This window comes from Lolium rigidum, chromosome 2 (genome assembly GCF_022539505.1).
Source record: "Lolium rigidum isolate FL_2022 chromosome 2, APGP_CSIRO_Lrig_0.1, whole genome shotgun sequence".
Taxonomy (NCBI): domain Eukaryota; kingdom Viridiplantae; phylum Streptophyta; class Magnoliopsida; order Poales; family Poaceae; genus Lolium; species Lolium rigidum.
Genome location: NC_061509.1, coordinates 198727988 through 198747989, shown reverse-complemented (window position 1 = coordinate 198747989; position 20002 = coordinate 198727988). Strand labels below are relative to the sequence as shown.

At 43.5% G+C, this 20002-nt stretch overlaps 1 protein-coding gene across 1 annotated transcript; it reads left to right on the top strand.

Moving 5' to 3' along the window:
- The first annotated feature begins 15479 nt into the window (after nucleotides 1-15479).
- Nucleotides 15480-18362, top strand: LOC124687950. The gene is made up of 3 exons (XM_047221674.1): nucleotides 15480-16331; nucleotides 17366-17699; nucleotides 17807-18362. The coding sequence occupies exons 1-3, from the start codon at nucleotides 15480-15482 to the stop codon at nucleotides 17941-17943; spliced, it is 1323 nt and encodes a 440-aa protein (XP_047077630.1). The 3' UTR covers nucleotides 17944-18362.
- The last annotated feature ends 1640 nt before the right edge of the window (nucleotides 18363-20002 follow it).

The window sequence follows — 20002 nt, the reverse complement described above, 5'->3', positions numbered from 1 at the left end:
TCGCATTCAAACCCAATCATCGCTTTTCACAAAAATTCACCAAGTCATTCATGTCATATTCACCTTCAAAACCTTTCAAAGTCATTTCACATGTTCCCATCTAGCGTAGTCAATTTTATTTAGTTAGCACTAGCCACTAATCATGAGGGGTGCTATCTAGCTTTGATTTGCTCTAAGCTAAACTTGAGTGCTCTTATTCTACTCTAGACCAAGTGAATCATGAATCAAAAATAAGCTTTGAAAGACAATAAGCAAAATAATTGCAAGGTAAAAACATGGGAATAGGTTGATTCAACATAAAGTAAAGAGTGATGGTGCCTTGCTCTTGTAGAGCTTTGCACATGGGGTTTGCAAGAGTGTTAGCTTGCCTTGAGCAGGGTAGTGGTCAAAGTTTTCCTCCTCCTCCTGGGAGTAGCCTTCCTCCTCTTGGTATTCCTCGTTACTAGCGTCTATATACGAATACGAGGTACACAATCACCAAACAATACTTACATGCTAGACTAAAACACACCAAAGATGCACACAAAAATTATTCTAGCATCACATTATTCCGGGCATGGTGAATTACTTGGTTGGTTCTTATTTAAGAGAAAATAATTTCCTCTCATTAAATCCTATTAAGATTTAATCTCCACAAATAATAATAAGGTATGAAATATAATTTGACCAAGGTCAACATTTCATATCTATTATGAGGGAGTATAATTTAAATGAGGTGCTACACCTCATACAACTTAAGAATAACATGGTAATGATTTAAAATCACTAAGTAATGGAATAAGAGGTTCATTAGCTTAAGGTCATTACCTCTCATCTAATTACTTAGGATCAAGATTTAAATGAGGGAGGAGCCCTCATACTATTTAGAGAATTTGAATTACAAGATTTAAATGCACTTGAAATGGCTCCATAGCCATTATTTTGATCTAGTCCATGATCATACAAACAACTTAGCTAGATTATTGCATAATCAATTAGAGGACATCAATTGTGATTTATGAGAGTTGGAATAAACTCAAAATCAATTATGGTTGAAATTTAAATAAAGTTTCAATTTGTAAAAGTCCTTCTCTTGTCATTTTTAGCATTTTAATTATACTACGAATTTGGAGGTGGGACCAGTGGAATTAGTTAGATAAATTCATGGGCTTTCCAGAGATATGAAGTTTGCTAAATTTGGTGCAGTAGTTTGAAAGTTATTCAAATTTGAAGTGGACACCAGTATTTGAATTCAGCTGAAACTAATTAAACGACGTTTGAAATTTTGGGCCGCGCGGGAAACGAAGATGGGCCGAAACGAAATTAAACAAGACAACAGCAGCCCCAACAACGCATCGCGCGAGTGGGCCGCCCGACTAGGTGGGGGCCACTCCGTCGCTGGCTCTTAAACGAGCGAATCGGTACGAGCGATAGGGATCCGTTGGATTAGAACGAGATCGGGCGGTCGTGGATCGTCGTCGTCTCCGACGAGATCCCGACGGACTGGCGGCGAGTCTAGGGGGTCGGAGAGCCTACCGGCGTTCCCGCGGGCGAGGTGCGCGGCGACGTTGGCGTGGATGAGGAAGCTCCTGGTACCGTCGGCGAGGCGTGGGGAAGCGTCAATCGGCGGCGGTGATCTCCGGGTACTAGCGGGCTCCGGCTTCAAATTGGTGCTGCTCCGGCGAGGTGGTGGCTAATTAGCTGGTCGAGAAGAAGCAAGGATGGGAGGAGAGTGAGGTGCTGTGAAGAGTTCGTGCTTGGGGCTCCTCTATTTATAGCGGGGAGGAGGTGCTGCGGGTGCCGAAGGGGGTCGAGCATGGCGCGGCGTCTCCGGCGTGCGAAAGGGCAAGGCGAGGACGGCTATGTGTAGGCATCATCCTGGCGATGCTCAAGAAGTAGCTGGCGCAACGAAAAGGTAAAGGGATGGCTCGGGAGCTTGTGATGATCGCGGCAGTACGCACGGCCAAAAGTTGATGAGGACGGCGGCGACGGTGCAGGCGCGTGCATTTGATGATGTCTACGAGCTAGAGGGTGGCGAGGAGATGTGTGAAGCAGCGGTAGCCTTTGCAGAAGAGGATGAGGGCGATCGAGCGCGCGACACTAGCGCGTCCAGTACGCGGTGAGCGCGCGTACTGGCGTGCACTGGCAAGGTTTTGGGCGCGTCTCGCCTGGCCAATGCCGTGCGCGCGCGAGCCAGGGCCGTGCATGGTCAGGATCCTGGTGATCTCTAGATGCTCCAGGACAAGGTGAGAGAGAGAGGGGAGGCTCAGAATGATCAAGTGCTTTGAGGCCGGCATGGTGCACGGCATGAAGCTTTTCTGCCATTTCTCCACTTTAAATGATGAGAGCAAGGACGGGGCTTGATGCAGGGGTTGCAGAAGAACCTCATCATCACAAGCTAAAGATGGTTTAGGCTAAAATCCAGTGTGTAATTGGGTGTAACACAAATCTGGATTAATGCCTGCCAAGTGTTCGGTAGAATGGCCGCATGAACATTTTTGTCAAATTTTGGAATTCTTTTTGGTGAGTCTCAATCATATAATTAAAGAGACAGAATGGTGGTGCTGGTGTTCAATTTGGTGTTGATTTGAAAGTTTCAAAAATGTGGTCATCTTCACTTTGTTTCAATGTCACCTCTTGTCAACTCTGTTCTGGTCAACCTGGTCAAAGTCAGCATGGGTGGTCAACAGCAAAGTTGTTCACTTTGACATGGTCTTGGATGAGGTGGCAAGTGCTCACCAAGTTTGGTTTAAGAAAAGTTAAAACCAGGGGTGCAAAGTGGTGAAGATATTAAAAAGTGGTCAAATGACCATTATCATATGAAGTGGCTTTTGCATTTTTCCTTGATTTGATTCTGGTTTCTTTGATGCATTTGTGTTTGTTTATGATATATAAGTGTTTTACAAACAATAGATCAAGCAATGGTGGCCTTTGTTGAAGATTTGAATAATTGGCCTTATGTGTATGTGAGGGTATTTGGCCATTTTTGTATTTCTTTTATTTCTCTCAAATTGAGATGCTATGATCATGGGTTAGGGTTTAAGAGCAAGTGATCAACACACCAACACTCATCATGGCAATTGCACACAAGAAATATATACACACTATGCATAAAACTATATGTGGTACTCTATGCATAAAAAAGTTTTTGTTTGTTGTAAATTTTGAGTATTTGAAATTCCCTTCTCTTTGTTTATTATTGTTGAAACTTGGGATGTTACAAATGATGAATGGAATCCAGTTGAAACCCGTTTTGCTTCTAAATTGGTATGCTGGCGTAGTAAAATGCTTTCTTATGGGGATAGGTTGGTCCTCATTAATTCGGTGTTAACAAGTTTACCAATGTTCATGCTCTCTTTCATGGAAATCCCAGTGGGGGTTAGGAAAAGATTAGATTTTTATAGATCTAATTTTTTCTGGCAATCCGACGAACAAAAGAAAAGGTACCGGCTCTCTAAATGGAACATGATTTGTAGGCCTAAAGATCAGGGGGGATTAGGGATTGAAGTTCTGGAACTAAAGAACAAATGCTTACTTAGTAAATGGTTATTCAAACTTCTCACTGAACAAGGAATGTCGCAAGAAATTCTGCATAACAAGTACCTACATTCTAAAACTCTAGCGCAAGTTCAGGTTAAACCTACGGATTCACCTTTTTGGAAAGGGCTCATGAAAGTCAAATTTGATTTTTTTAGTAGAGGGTTATTCAAAGTTAGTGATGGTGGTTCTGTCCGTTTTTGGGAAGATATCTGGTTAGGAGATGTACCTCTATCACAGCAATATCCATCTCTTTATAATATTGTTCACCATAGAGATGTTCTAGTGTCCACTGTTTTGTCTCAGACTCCGTTAAATATTACATTCAGGAGAGGCTTAAATGATCAAAAATATAATGAATGGTTACATTTGTGTCAATGCCTCATTAATATCAATCTTACTGACGAACCTGATAAGTTTGTATGGAAGCTTACAGATTCGGGTTTGTTCACAGTTAAGTCTATGTATCTTGACTATATGAATGGTCATACAAAATTTCTGCGCAAATATTTATGGAAACTTAAAATTCCTTTAAAGATAATTTTTTTATGTGGTTTCTTAACAATAAGGTTTTACTTACTAAGGACAATTTGGCCAAACGTAGGTGGACAGGATCTCAAAAGTGTTGTTTCTGTGATACAAATGAAACTGTGGATCATTTGTTCCTTACATGCCCTTTTGCTACTATTATTTGGAGGATGATTTACTTTGCCTATAATATTCCGCCTCCCACGAGTGTTAACAGTATGTTTGGGAACTGGTTGTATGGAGTTTCGAAAAAAATATAAAAGTAGAATTAGGATTGGTATATCTGCTATATGCTGGACAATATGGAATACCAGAAATGATATGATTTTTAATAATCAAAAGGGTACTAATGTTATTCATCGAGCTGTGCATTGGATACAGCTATGGGCTTTCCTGTTACTGGAGGATCAGCGCAAGGATATGGATACTGGCTGCCACAAGCTGGTGGTGGTTACTCAGGATTTCTACTACCGGGCTACTGGGTGGCGACACAGTAATAGGATAGAGTATGGCTAGCCTATTTAGGTGTCTTTTGTTCCGTTGGTTGATTCATGTTGCAACCATGTCGGGTTTATGACTGTACTTCACGTGATTCTCATACTTGTACTTCAGACTTCGTGATTTTTAATAAAAAGGCCGTGTGCATCAATTGATGCAGAGGGAGGCTGGGACGATTGCTCCTTTATCTAAAAAAAACGTGTAATTCGAACCTTGCATGACTAATAGCATCTCCAAGGAAGGCTCCAATATGTAGTTGAGCATCATTCACAAAACATTGTTAGACGAACCTTTGTGTATTTGAATTTGAGCCACAAATCAAGCATAACCGGGAGCTGCAAGTGGCTTGTACGAGTCAAACCAATAATTATTAAATTTCCATTTATGCCAATGACGATCAATCCAAGATCAACATTAGATGCTTTATTTTCCATGTCTCGTGAAAGTAAAGATTTTCCGTAGGTTATGGTGAACCTGATATTATATGTTGCATCGTAGAAGCCCTTGAACACCTTGAAGGAACTTGTCTTTTTACCAATCTTGAAAAGATGGTATACGTGTAATTCAAATCTTGCATGACTAAGAGCATATTCAAGGAAGGCCCAGATTACCCATCCTCCCCATCAGTCCATCGGGGGTTCTTACAAAAACAACCTCCAAGGCATCCCCCATGGTACAGTTTTTTTACTTAAAAGTGTCTAGCCCCAAGCCCGTCCCAACTTCTGGCGGCTGGACTAGGGTGTCTCGACATATTTGAACACAAGTGACCCACTAATAGAGCAACAGAGCCACCCACCATTATTTATCATCTCTTTCCCCCGATTTCTCTCACCCTGACTCGAATGCAACAGCGAGCGGTCACACCTCGACCACATGCATCCATGGGGGGATTTACTCAAGTAGAGGGTGGGGACTTCTTCCCGCGTGCATTACGGGAGCTACGCCTTAAGGAGGGGTTTCATGGACTCACCAAAATGCATACCAATAAAAAGTATTGCTTTATTTTTAGAATTTCAATTAATATAAAAAATATCAGGTTTCAATTTACATGTATATAATACTTTTATAGTGTGAATAAATACGAACCCGTGAAAAAACATTATTTTAATCAGTGGGCATATTTTGTTCTGTGAGTATCGTTAGCATACTTTTCAAAACCGTTGATATGTTTCTAGACTTTTTGGAAGCTATGAGTATTTTGTTACAACATTAATATTATTAAACATAAAAGAAGCAAAAGATGAAAATAAATAATAATACATAAATAGAAAATTAAAAGATAAATAAGGAAAAATAAGCATAAACATAAAGTAAAATAAAAAATAAGAGAAAAGGGATAGGAATACAAAAAGGCAAAAGTCTATATGGCAACCGGCTGCATCTACAACCTGTTAGTCCTTGCGCGAGCCTCTGTCCCTGTCCACATGCACCCCCAACCATCTCGCCTACTCGCTCCTTCCACGGGGTGGTGTCACTGCGCTCTCTCCGTCTACAAGCGATGCCAAGCAGGACCCCGCCGACCTCCTGGTGCAGACCCTGCCCCGCGCCTCCTTGTTCCATGATGTCGGCTGATGCATGTAAAATGTATCCATGAACTTTGATATATATGAAATGATACTTTACGATATGTGCATGATATGTGAGGTTCCCTAGTTCTTTTACATGGATTTTTGGGGGATTGCAACAAATTCCCTTTCACTGGTTTTTGACGCTACAATGCAAGAAACCCGTGGTATTCTCATTGCCACGCTAAAAAAATGAGCAAGACATTGAATTTACAGACCATGAGAATAAAGCTGCAATTCTATGGAATTCATTTAAAAGAAGACTTGTACAATCAGTTGATACTACATGGAGATTTGACCTACATACTATGATCTCACCTCAGGACTGAGCAATGTGGAAATCCCTTTTTCACATGAGGAGATAGATAATATTATAAAACACATGCCAAATGACAAAGCCCCAGGGCAGACGGTTTCAATGGTCTCTTTATGAAAAAATTCTGGAATATTATGAAGCATCTGTTCTATAATATATGCAATAAATTCTATGAGGGAAACCTGGATCTTAGCAGTTTCAATATTGCATACATTACCCTGATACCAAAAAATAGCTGCCCTGTATGCCCTTCAGATTTCAGACCAATCTCTCTTGTTACTATGGCACTAAAGATTTTGACAAAATTGATTGCTAACAGAGTACAAGATGTCATTATTCCCTTGGTTCATAATAATCAATATGGATTCATCAAAAGCAGAACAATACAAAATTGTTTAGCATGGGCATTTGAATATCTTTATATCTGCCATAAGTCCAAAAAAGAGATTATTATTATCAAACTAGATTTCAAAAAAGCGTTTGATCCTGTAGAATACAGTGCTATTCTCACTATGCTCAGACACATGGGTTTTGGGGAAAAATTCATATCTTGGATTTACAATATTCCCACCACTGCTTCCACTTCCATAATTATCAATGGAGTACTCGGCAAAAGTATCAAATGCAAGAGGGGAGTGAGGCAAGGTGACGCATTGTCACCACTTTTATTCGTGCTCACGGCTGAATTACTTCAAATCATTATCAACCATGCATGGGAAAATAATATCATTTCTCTACCCATAGACGAATCATATGGTCAGAGTTATCCTCTATTGCAATATGCAGACAATACACTACTTATCATGCCAACTGATCTAGCCCAGATCATGGAACTCAAACAACTGCTCAAGGATTTTACTGACGCCACAGGCCTCAAAATAAACTACTCCCTCCGTCCACAAAAGTATGCCTTAACTTTGTCAAAATATGCAATGTATCTAGACATGTTTTAGCATGTACATACATGCAAATTTAGACAAAGTTAAGACATCCTTTTGTGAACGGAGGGAGTACCATAAATTCTCTATGGTACCAATCAATATTTCAGATGAGAGATGCAACGAGTTAGCTGTGTTATTTGGCTGTAAGAAGGAATCTATGCCATTTACATACTTAGGATTACCTATGGGAACTACCAAGCCTTCCATTGATGAACTAACGCCCATGGTTACCAAAGTGGACACAAGACTTGCTGGATTATCCAATCTGCTATCACACTGCTCAATACTGGTGGTCATTAAATCTGTGATTTCAGCAATGCCAACTTCATTATGTGTGCCTTAAAAGTACACTACACACACTTGGATCATATTGAAAAATCAATCAGAACCTTCCTTTGGCATGGGAGAGATATTGAGAAGAGTTGCAAAGGTAAATGTTTGGTCAAATGGGATAAAGTCTGTAGGACAAAAGAGGCAGGTGGTTTGGGCATAATAAATCCGAGAGAACACAATAAGGCACTCATGATTAAAAACCTCTTCAAGTTCTAAAATTCCCAAGGCATACCTTGAGTGAATATTTTATGGAGAGCATACTACAATGAAGGTTTATCCAATATATCTAGGGGAAACAGAGGATCTTTTTGGTGGAATAACTGTCTATCACATCTACATGTATTCAAACAACTTACCTTTTGTACACCACACTCAGGAAACACCATTCTTCTCTGGTCTGACAAATGGACTGATACCATATTGCTTGAGAGTTTACCTCAATTATACTCTTCTGCAAAGAATAAAGATATTACCTTATAGCAAGTCAAGCATCTGAATCTGGATGAACTGTATGAACAATTTCAGCTGCCCCTCTCATTGGTTGTTGTAGAGAAAATTAATAGCTTACACACTGCCATCAACTCTATCACGGATAGCAACACCACACATGAAAAATGGAGTCTTACAGGTGGAGGAGACAATTTTTCTACCAAAAAAGTGTATGCTGCACTGGTTAAAGCACCACCTGCACCAAAACCCTTGAAATGGATTTGGAAATCACCTTGTTTACCGAAACACAAATTCTTTTTTTTGGCTCCTTTTGCAAGACAGACTTAATACAAGAGATCTACTTTCCAGGAAAAATTAGCAGTTGGAATCCAAGAAATGTGTTTTATGTATGGAAGATGCAGATGAAACACACATCTTTATTCTTCTCATGTGACCTCAGTCAGGTGATCTGGTGGAAAATAGGGGAAGAATGGAACACAGATCTCCAACTCATCGACATGCTCTTGGATACATTTAACAGATCGGCTAACCCTTTCTCTAAAATAGCCATGATTGCTGGCTGTTGGAGCATTTGGAACCATAGAAATAAAATTATATTTGAAAATGAGTAGAGATGTGTAGAGAGCTGTCACAATTTTTTCAAAGCAACAATTCAGGAGATAAGGCACAGGGTTAAACCAAGTCTAAAGGAAGGAATGCAAGCTTGGATCGACACTTTGTAATCTTGTATATAGTTAACCTATTTTCATTTCTCATTTATTTTCTTCTTATTTTTGTCTTTCACAACCATTCTAAATAACCATGCCATATTTTGGGCACTATATATGAAAATGACGTAGTGGGGGGTCTTCCCCACTGTATTTTGCGTAAAAAAAGAAACCCGTGGTATGAGTATTTTGAGTTTCACAGACCTTACACACATCAAATTGAGCTAGATTTTTTGGAGCGTCAGTTTTTTGGATTTATCAGAGCATGATGAAAATAAGTGCACCAGGAGGCATTTGTGCCGCGAGAGAGGACCCACAATGATGCCTCCCGTAGCCCACGCTATGGGCCCACCTCGAGCACCCTTTTGCCCCAGTTTCAATGTCATACAGTGAATTCTATATATATGATGCCATCTGTAGGTTCACGAAGCTGTCAACAAATTAAAACACGAAACAAAGTAGCTCTGCGGATATTGAGAGGGGAAACACAGCCGGAGTCTCCCCCGGTTGCTCCTCTGCCTCCATCAACATTGCAGCCGCTGCTTCCATAATGAAGAGAGTGTAGTTCAACTCTGGACTATGGGTTATGGAAGTAGCTTGTATCATATGTCAATATGAACTTCACTAATTAGTATCACATGAGCGGACTACATGATTGTGAGCATCTATGTAATGTTTTGATGGTGGATCTTTAATTTTATGTTGAGTTATGAGATGAAATGAAGTATAATGTTTTTGATGTATTGATGGATGCATATGTTATCCCGTTTGTCTGCTATGTCCTCACCAAACATGTATGCATGAACTTATGTGGGATATGTGTGTGATATTTGGAGTAACTTGGTGCTATGCATTTGGTTGTGACAATAATCTTTATGCTAGTAAGGGTTTTACCTTTCCAATGGTTACCTCGGTAGACTAAGAATACAGTGTATGATATTGTTCATCTAGTGGAATTCTAAGTGACCTTGTTTGCCCAATATAGTAATGCTAAATCCACTTCATGTCAAAATACTTAAGGCAATATATACTCTGTTAAGTCTAAACTTGGTTCGAGAGGATCTCTTTCCAAGGGAGTATTAGTGAGATGTGTTGCATCATCTCTGTGTTAGCAGGACGAGATGCCTATTTCAATGCTTATCAACTACACAACATTATTTTCTATCACTTTTTGCTTGCTATTAAATGCTATATTCACTCCACCATGTTTAAAAGAGAGAGATCAAGTGAACCCATGAACTCCGATCCATTTTAAACCATAATAAAGACCTTTATATCTACTTATTGCACTTTTATTTTCAACATATTATTATTTCAAAAATACCAGAATATACTGTTTGCTTTACTTGCTTTATTTAGTTAAGTTTTGTATTACTTACACCCTGTTGTGCCTCGCAAGCACTTCAGTGAATTTGGTGACACAAAACTATTGCTATCCCTTATTAGGTTGCTTGGAGAGGATAGAAAGGAAGAACTAGAATTTTTCTTCAAGAGTTTGATATAAACCACCGGCCCTTGTGGGGAAAATCACATTTTCTACATCACTATGTACTTTGAGTACCAACTAGGTGGAAAACACGTGTAGTTTTGTTGCCAATGCCGACCATGCCCCCGACCGCCTCCTGTTTCCCTGCCACTGGCTAGTGCCACCGTGGTGCCCATATCCATATCTAACACTTCCCCTTTCAGTGGGATCAACCGGAGGCGCCCTTGCCCTAGGATCGACCGTCGACATCCTATAGTATGTGGCCGAGATCTTGTAGCACCCTTCGCCCACTCCCATGGGGCCTCCCTATTGGATGTTTTCACCTTATCATGCTATGCTGCCATTGACTCTTGCTGAGAGATCTCCAAACTAGAGGAAGACGATGGAACTAAGGGCGATTTTATCCATGAAACCCGATCTGACTCCAAAGGGTGCATGGTAAGTCCAATACGTCGGTGGCAAGGCCCGAGACGATTTGTGAGGTCTAATTGGCCATGTTAGTACGTCCATGGCTAGGGAAGGACAACTTTTTTTGGGGAGTTTTGTTGATGTTAGATATGTCGGTGTGATTTTGCTACACGTGTGCATAGTCTTTTGTTGTGTAAGCGTAAGCAATGCTACAAATGGATGTGATACGTCTCAAACGTATCTATAATTTCTTATGTTCCATGCTAGTTATATGACAATACTCACATGTTTTATATACACTTTATATCATTTTGATGCATTTTCAGGCACTAACCTATTAACAAGATGCCGAAGCGCCAGTTCCTGTTTTCTGCTGTTTTTGGTTTCAAAAATCCTACACAGGAAATATTCTCGGAATTGGACGAAACAAAAGCCCACGGTCTTATTTTCCACGGAGCCTTCCATAAGTCCGAAGAGGAGACGAAGAGGGGCGACGAGGCGGCCACACCATAGGGGGGCGCGGCCCCACCCCTGGCCGCGCCGCCTTATGGGGTGGGCCCCTCGAGCGTCCCCTGACTCTGCCCCTTCGCCTATATAATCTCCCCGTCACGAAAACCCTAGTACCGAGAGCCACGATACGAGAAAAGTTACTGAGACGCCGCCGCCGTCAACCTCATCTCGGGAGGTTCTGAAGATCGCCTCCGGCACCCTCCTGGAGAGGGGAATCATCACCGGAGGGCTCTACATCACCATGCCCGCCTCCGGACTGATGCGTGAGTAGTTCATCCTTGGACTATGGGTCCATAGCAGTAGCTAGATGGTTGTCTTCTCCTCTTGTGCTATCATGTTTAGATCTTGTGAGCTGCCTATCATGATCAAGATCATCTATTTGTAATGCTACATGTTGTGTTTGTTGGGATCCGATGAATATGGAATACTTTGTCAAGTTGATTATTGATCTATCATATATGTGTTGTTTATGATCTTGCATGCTCTCCGTTGATTTTTTTTTGAAACATCATATATATTAACCCGAGCCAGCAGGCCGCCTCATTAAAAACCTTCCAGACCCCTTTGGTACCCTGGAAGGAAAAGAGTGCGTCTTGTACCTGCTGCTCCAAAATCAGTACATAGTTACATCCTTAAGTACAAATGGCAGAATGAAGCTAGGAGGGGACTCATCCCATCTAACTACAGAATTACTAGTAAAGGCATATCTAGCTAGTTCATGTGCCACCTGATTAGCCTCTCTAATACAATGGATGAAGGTAATACAATCAAACTCTTGAGCCTTTGAAAAGCAGTCATAAAGGATGGCCGAATAGGGACTCCAGATTTCCACCTCAGCGTTGCATGCTTTAATCACTTCCAGAGAATCAGATTCAATTATGACTCTTGTGATACCTATATCCAGGAGAAATACCAGCCCTTTGAATAGAGCCAGAGCTTCGGCTGTCGTTGCATCATATACATGCGGTAATGGGCATGCGAGTCCGGCTATAGCCTCCCCTCGGTCGTTTCTCAACACCACCCCGGCAGCACCTGTACCATTAGCATGGAAATTTGCATCCACATTCAGTTTATATGCTCCTCGAGGAGGCTTACTCCATGAGATGTCCCGCGCCATACAAGATGATGAAGCTGCAGGAATATAATTAGATGCTAGAGCTTGAATTGCAAACGCCGATTGTCTTACTCCCGCAACTCTCTCCCCTTCACTATTTCTCTTCTTTGCCACCATAGATACCAACAAGCAACAGCTATGGTTTCTTTAACTTGAAGATTACCCAGAATTGGTGATTTTCTAGCTGGTCGGCATAATAAATCCTCAAGAATGGTAGACCCTGACCTTTCACCAATTGACGCTTGCTTAATATAATCAGACAACCCCATTGATCTCCAGACATCAGTAGCGCGATCACAGGTAAACAGAAGATGACGCATATCCTCCGGTCCTCTTCTGCACACAGGACATTCTGGATGCACCTTGATATGCCTGTCTGCTAGGATCGAGCGTCCAGGTACCACACCATGCAAAGATCGCCACATGAAGATTCTAATTTTATTTGGTACTGCCAATTCCCAAACCTGTTTCCATACTGGATTATCAGAAGCAGATCCTTGTCCATCTTGTCTGCGGATCTTAGTTGATACTTGTGACTCCAAGAGGGAGTATTTATACTCGGTAGTGGGTTCATGTCTCCATTGAATCTGGGGGAGTGACAGCAACCCCTAAGGTTGTGGATGTGCTGTTGCCACTAGGGATAAAACATCAATGCTTTGTCTAAGGATATTTGTATTGTTTACATTACGCACCATACTTAATGCAATTGTCTGTTGTTTGCAACTTAATACCGAAAGGGTGCGGATGCTAACCCGAAGGTGGACTTTTAAGGCATAGATGCATGTCTGGATAGCGGTCTATGTTCTTTGTCGTAATGCCCTAAGTAAAACTCATAGTAGTCATCATGATATGTATGTGCATTGTTATGCCCTCTCTATTTGTCAATTGCTCAACCGTAATTTGTTCACCCAACATGCTATTTATCTTATTGGAGAGACACCACTAGTGAACTGTGGACCCCGGTCCATTCTTTTACATCTGAAATACAACCTACTCGCAATCATCGTTCTCTGTTGTTCTTTGCAAACAAACATCATTCTCCACACCATACGTTTAATCCTTTGTTTACAGCAAGTCAGGTGAGATTGACAACCTCACTCGTTAAGTTGGGGAAAAGTATTTTGGTTGTGTTGTGCGAGTTCCACGTTGGCGCCGGAATCCCTGGTGTTGCGCCGCACTACACTCCTTCACCAACAACCTTCACGTGGCCTTCATCTCCTACCGGTTCGATAACCTTGGTTTCTTACTTAGGGAAAACTTGCTACTGTATGCATCACACCTTTCTCTTGGGGTTTCCAACGGACGTGTGCTTTACCGTCGCAAGCAGGATGCTATATAGAGATTGCTCCAATGTTACATGCTCGTAAAGTTGGATGAGATAGGCAAAATGATTTGGTTTATTGGTCTTTTTTGTTGGAGACTAGAACATGATTTATATATTTTGCTCAAAACAAATATGGATTTGTACATGCTGTATGTTTTTTTTAGATGGGCATGCATGAAATGTTGCAAAGTTATTCCCAACATGTTGCATTTTTACCAACTCATAAAAATGTTGCAAAACGATGTAGCATTTGCATACGTTTTTATTTTATTTTTGCTACATGGCCTCTCTTAAAGTGTTGTAGTACTTTTTTGCGACACGTCGCACGTTTTTACTTATTCGGGAAAACATTATTGCAAATGGATGTCACATACACCGAAAACAAATTGTGCACATGAAACATTTTTCTAAATGATGGGACGAGCGGGATTCACTCAGTTAAGTGCATCGAAAGCTCGGACATGCGCTTGGCGCTGTAGAACGGCCCCTAAAATTAGAGTTTAGACAACTAGCATCGTCATTATGGTGGTTATATTGGGGTTGCCCGGGACAATAATAAGTTATGCATGCCTCCTCGTCCACCTCGTTGTCGTCGATCTTGTCGATGACATTGAGGAGAGGCGGATTCGTCTGGTCGCCGCTACCCTGGAGTGGTGGATCTCGTCTAATATAAGTGTGTTATAGGTTTGGTCTTAGAATATTTAGATCAATTCAAGGGTCAATAGTGACGACTTCGGCCTGTTACGCTAGTCGTTAGAGGCACATGCACGCCGCTAAAGACATATCATGATATTAGAGCATCTCCAATAGTCGCGCTAAATTTTGGCGCTGTAAAAGCACTCTGCAGCGCGTCCCATCTGTGTTTCGCGCATGAGACCATATTCCCAAACAGAAGTTCTAAATTTTGGAACCGTAAACCTGGGTAGTTGTTCCTGCGCTCTGGACGCTCTTTTCGGCGCGGTAGATATAGTGCACGAGATATCGCTTTTGAACCGCGTTCTATTTTAACTATGAATCTAGGGTAGGCATCACGCAGCGTGGGCTCTCCATGGGCTCCAGGACCAGACACTGATGCCGACAAGTGGAGCGTAGGATCGGATGCGAAATTGCCAACTACTCCAGGGTTTGGCCAATCTTCATCCCTTGTTCTCTTCTATCTCGAGGACGAGGTGGACACCTCGTATTTGCCCTTCCCGCGGAAAGCGGCCCGTCAGCCGAGCAAACAAAACAACACGACGCTTCCACGTATCTCTGAGCTGCTCCATGATTGATTCAGGACTAAACACTTAACTAAACTGATCCTTCCATCTGTGGCCGCAAGCTAGCCGGAGCGTGGCTGTCAGCAGGTGGGCAACGCACATGGATTCATGTAACCGACTCACCAGAGAGAAACGGGAAGGAATTAATCCTGCGCGCCTGACCCAACACCTGTTCTCATTCCCATTCCGGATCGTGTAAATTAACCGGCACATGATGCTCCCAATCAACCCGTCGCCGTCGTCGTCGTCACCCCCGGTGACCGTGGAGGTGGCGGTGGAGCCTCTCCGCCGCGGCACGCAACCTGTCAATCGGCGCCATTATTTATACACACAGCATCCACTGATAAGCTTTAAAACAGTACACATCTGCCACTAGCATCGATCGAGAAAAATCCCAGAGATTAGCGCGAGCTAATCTCTCCCACTCCCGCGCGCACTTCTCTCCCCGTCCACGACTGGGCCCAGCCTCGTCTTCCCGCCCGAGCCCGACGCGCGAATCCGATCCGACAACGCGAGGCCTGCCCATGGCGGACACGTCGTCGGCGGCAGCGCCGCTGCTGCTGCCATCGGGTAAGAAGTCGTCGTCGGCGGCGCAGTACACCCGATGCGCGTCGCACGCGCGGGACGAGCTGCGCAGCTTCCGGGCCTGCCTCCGCTGGATGTGCGTCGACCACACCTCCGGTCCCCGCTCCGCGGGTTCCTGGGCGGCCTTCTTCCTCCTCGCCGTCGCCGCGCCCGCGGCGGTCACCCTCGCGCTCCCTCCCGACACGCCGGACCGGCCCTACGACGGGCAGGTGCAGGTCTCGCTCACGCTGGCGGCCGCGCTCGCGCACCTCTCCCTCGCCTCGCTGCTCCGGGTCGGCCTGCGCCGCCTGCTCTGCATCGACCGCCTCCGCCACGACTCCGACGCGGTGCGCGTGGGCTACACCGCGCAGCTGGCCCGCTCCTTCCGCGTCCTCGCCTGCTTCCTCGTGCCCTGCTCCCTCGCCGACGCCGCGTACAAGGCCTACTGGTACTGGGACGCCGCGCCCTTCCGCTCCCCCTGGTGGAACGCCGCCGCCTGCGCGCTCGACGTCGCCTCCTGGGTCTACCGCACCGCCGTCTTCTTCATGATCTGCGTCCTCTTCCGGGTCATCTGCTACCTGCAGGTGCTCCGGATGGTGGGATTCGCGAGGGAGTTCGGCAGGTTCGCAGACGTCGCCGTCGTGCTCGAGCACCACCGGCGGATCAGGGACCAGCTCAGGAGAATCAGCCACAGGTACCGGCGATTCATTATCTTCTGCCTCGTCCTCGTCACCGCCAGCCAGTTCTGCGCGCTGCTAGCCACCACCAGGCCACACGCGCAGATCAATCTCGCCACCGCCGGCGAGCTCGCGGTGAGTACTCTGCTTCTATCTCCACGTCAATTACTTGTACGCACAGATCAGTCTATCTCGCTCGCCACATCATTTCTGCAATTTCGGCACCGAAAATGGAAAATCAATTTAGGCAACAACAAGCTATTATGTCACGTAATGATCCAGCTAAGTATGCGTTAGAAATTGGTGCACATTTATCAAATTCCGATAACAAGAAATTGGTGTTAGATCAGTGTATCTCGCTCGCCACATCATTTCTGCAATTTCGGCACCGAAAATGCCAAATCAATTTAGGCAACAACAAGCTATTATGTCACCTAATGATCCAGCTATTACATTCATCAAATTCCGATAACAAATAATTGGTGTTACAAATGAACCAAGAATTTCATGATTGTACACTGTAGTAGTGTAGTGTATATCATGATGGCACACACAAAGTTCTGTTACCAAACTCGATAGTGCACAAGAGTGTCGTGATTGTCCAATGCACGGGAGATCCAGTGCATGTTGTTGTCCTTGGATTCAAACTGTTTCTTGCTTTAAGATTCGTGCAACGAAATATCATTAAGTTTCATCATGTTTTGGATATCTGATACATATTGAAACGGGATGTCCCCTGCACGGGACAATGTCATTTCTCAGTGCCCAATTTTCCTCGCAGATGGTACCACATGATGTAGATGCCGAAACCACTAATGGAATAGGTGTACACATGCGTACAAAAGACGATAATTAATATGCCACAAATACCTAGCTGTCTTTGTTGTCCTAAGTAAAGGCATACATCAAGATTTGCTCTAGAATCATGTTACTATACAATTCCAATAATAGATAGCCAATGCGATACAAATTTGGAAGTGAATCAATATTGTTTCTCAAGGTGGGGATTCTAGAGTCAGAATTTCCCGTTCACATTTCTGAAGACGGTGTTAGTAGTGGAGTATTCGAGCATCTGATGTCAGAATTGCATTTCTCCATGAATTTCATGAATTGCTGCGCCAAATTAGCCTCGATCCATGACACCGTACGTCTCCATCGTTTGCATGCAGCTCTGCTCGGTGAGCCTCGTGGCGGGGCTGCTGGTCTGCCTGCACAGTGCCGCCAAGATCACGCACAAGACGCAGGCGATCACCAGCGTCGCGGCGGCGTGGCACGCCGACGCCACCATCCACGCCTTCGACAACGACCTGGAGGACCCCGACCCCGCTCTGCCCGCCGCCACGGGCTACCTGGCGCCGGCCAACGCCTACCGGGTGGCCTCCGGCGAGGAGTCCGACGGCTACAATGACGACGACGACGCCAGGAGCGATGACTCTCTCGACGACCCCAAGCTCGTGCCCTTCCAGGTCAACAACATGTGTTTCCAGAAGAGGCAGGCACTGGGTAAGCGCAAGCGCACGCTCCGGCAGGAATCCATTGCTGGCACGCGCCAGCATCAGCTTCATTAATCGCCGATAGCTAGCTAATGTCGACCGGTGCTTATTTTGCAGTGACGTACCTGGAGAACAACCGGGCGGGGATCACGGTGTACGGCTTCGTCGTCGACCGGACATGGCTGCACGCGCTCTTCATGATCGAGTTCTCGCTCGTCATGTGGCTGCTGGGGAAGACGGTCGGTATTTCTTGAACAGGCTGCCTCACCTGTCCATGAGCTATCTCTGCTGCTGCTCCTTGCGATATAGATAGTAAAGGCTGAACGTCAGATGGAGGGGTTCACTTCGGATGTAAAAATTCAGTGCACATAGTTTCAGTCTTCATTGCTTCGTCCCTACATGGCTATATGAAACTCAGACGCGGTTCTTTTGTTCTTAATTTTTTTGTGGAAGGGTTCGGATGGAGAACCATATTAGTTGTGCAGGTTTGATTCGATGGCAGTAATGTGAAAATTAGCTGCCAAGAAAAGAGTGGATTAGATAATATAGTGTGGAAGTATTATCAGTTTTGCAGGTCCATTGCTCAAACGCCATGTTGAGTTGCATATTGATTTGTAGTACATTATAATGTTCCCTGCCTAGCGAAGCTCATGGTAATGAAATTCTTTTGATCCATCCTGGTACACAGAGCATCTATTGAGTGAAACCAGAGTAAGACGACTTAACAAACTGCATAGCAATGACTGATACAGTCGATGCTGCGAGTTTGCTGCTGCATCCCGGGTGATTTGGGATAAAACCAGTAAGAGCATCTCCAACAATGCCCAACAACAGAGCACCACTTTTTGATTTTGACACTCGCAAACTCGCTCTCGATCACCACATAGATGAAGAACAGAGAGAGACAGTGGTTTTGCGCTGCGTGCAACCTTGCTTTTCTGCTTTCTTTGTCTCTTTTATTTAGCAGAACAAACGATCTACTAACTGAACCTTGGCACTTATTTAGAGACACACTTGATTAACCAACAAACTCCTAATATGCATATGCATGTCCTTCACCTCAACGATGCCAATGCAACGGCGCAGCTCCTGGAACTGCATAAGACCAGGTGCCTTCGTCATGATGTTGGAGAGCCGGTCCTTAGTGCGCACGAACTTCAAACTCGAGTGAACTATTTTTTCGAATTTTTGAACAAATTTTTGAATCCCGTGAATGTATTTTTTAAACTCGTGAAAATTTTCAAACCCATGAACATTTTTTCAAAATCAAGTGAACAATTTTTTCCACTTTGTAAACATATTTTCGAATCCCATGAATGTAATGTTTAAACTCGTGAACATTTTTTCGAAGCCATGATTTGTTTTTTGAAACTGAGTGAACATTTTTCCAAGTCTGTGAACATATATTTGAATCATGTGCTCATGAACATTTTTCGAACCCATAAATATTCTTCCAAAATCGAGTGACCATTTTTCCGAATTTGTGAACATTTTTTGAATCCCATGACTGTATTTTTGAACTCGTGAAAACATTTTTTCAAAGCCATGAATATTTTCTGAAACTGAGTGAACATCTTCTTAAAGCGAGTAAACATTTTTTTGAATCCTGTGAATAATATTTTTTGGCCGTGAGCAGCTTTTGAAAATTATGAATACTTTTACATCCACCGCACTCCTTGAATTTCATGAAATCCATAAACGTTTCTGCATTCATGTGAATATTTTTCGGACATTTAAACTTTTTCCAAGCGAGAAATGAACTGCCTTTGTTGAGGAAGGAAGGATACAGGCGTACATGGAGACTGGAGTCAGCGAAGCAAACAAAAGATGCGGAAACAGTGGAGCGACTGCCTTAACTGGGCCAGACCCACTATAGCGACCGCAGTGGGCGGTTTATAGGATTCGCGGGACTGGCCTTATTGTTCGTGCTTGTTTAGTGGGCTGATGCTCAAAAAAAGGCCCGAGCAAACTAGGCCTGAAACAAAAATATAATGGTATGCCCCGTTAACCTATTTATAAGGAAAAAAAATACAATTACAACTACAAATTATTCAAACATAAAACCTTCAAAAGGAGTATGTTGAGAGTGGGATTTGAACCCACCCTTTCGGAACAAACCCTCAATCTGCCGCCTTAGACCAACTCTGCCATCTCAACAATAATTGACGGGCTCCCCTAGCTAGCCAACGATTGCTAGGGAGAGAATGAGCGATCGGTTTCTAACCAATTTTTTCTTTCCATTTTTGGCAAATTTTGGACTGTAGTGGAGGCTTATTGAGGGAAAGTTACGCATGCGTGTAGAAACAGACGAAT

What these genes read in the sequence shown, in the direction of transcription:
- LOC124687950 (XM_047221674.1), top strand. Translation starts at nt 15,480, where the DNA reads ATGGCGGACACGTCGTCGGCGGCAGCGCCGCTGCTGCTGCCATCGGGT. An exon ending in CCACCGCCGGCGAGCTCGCG is followed by an intron (nt 16,332 to 17,365) that starts GTGAGTACTCTG and finishes GTTTGCATGCAG; the next exon opens with CTCTGCTCGGTGAGCCTCGT. An exon ending in CCAGAAGAGGCAGGCACTGG is followed by an intron (nt 17,700 to 17,806) that starts GTAAGCGCAAGC and finishes CTTATTTTGCAG; the next exon opens with TGACGTACCTGGAGAACAAC.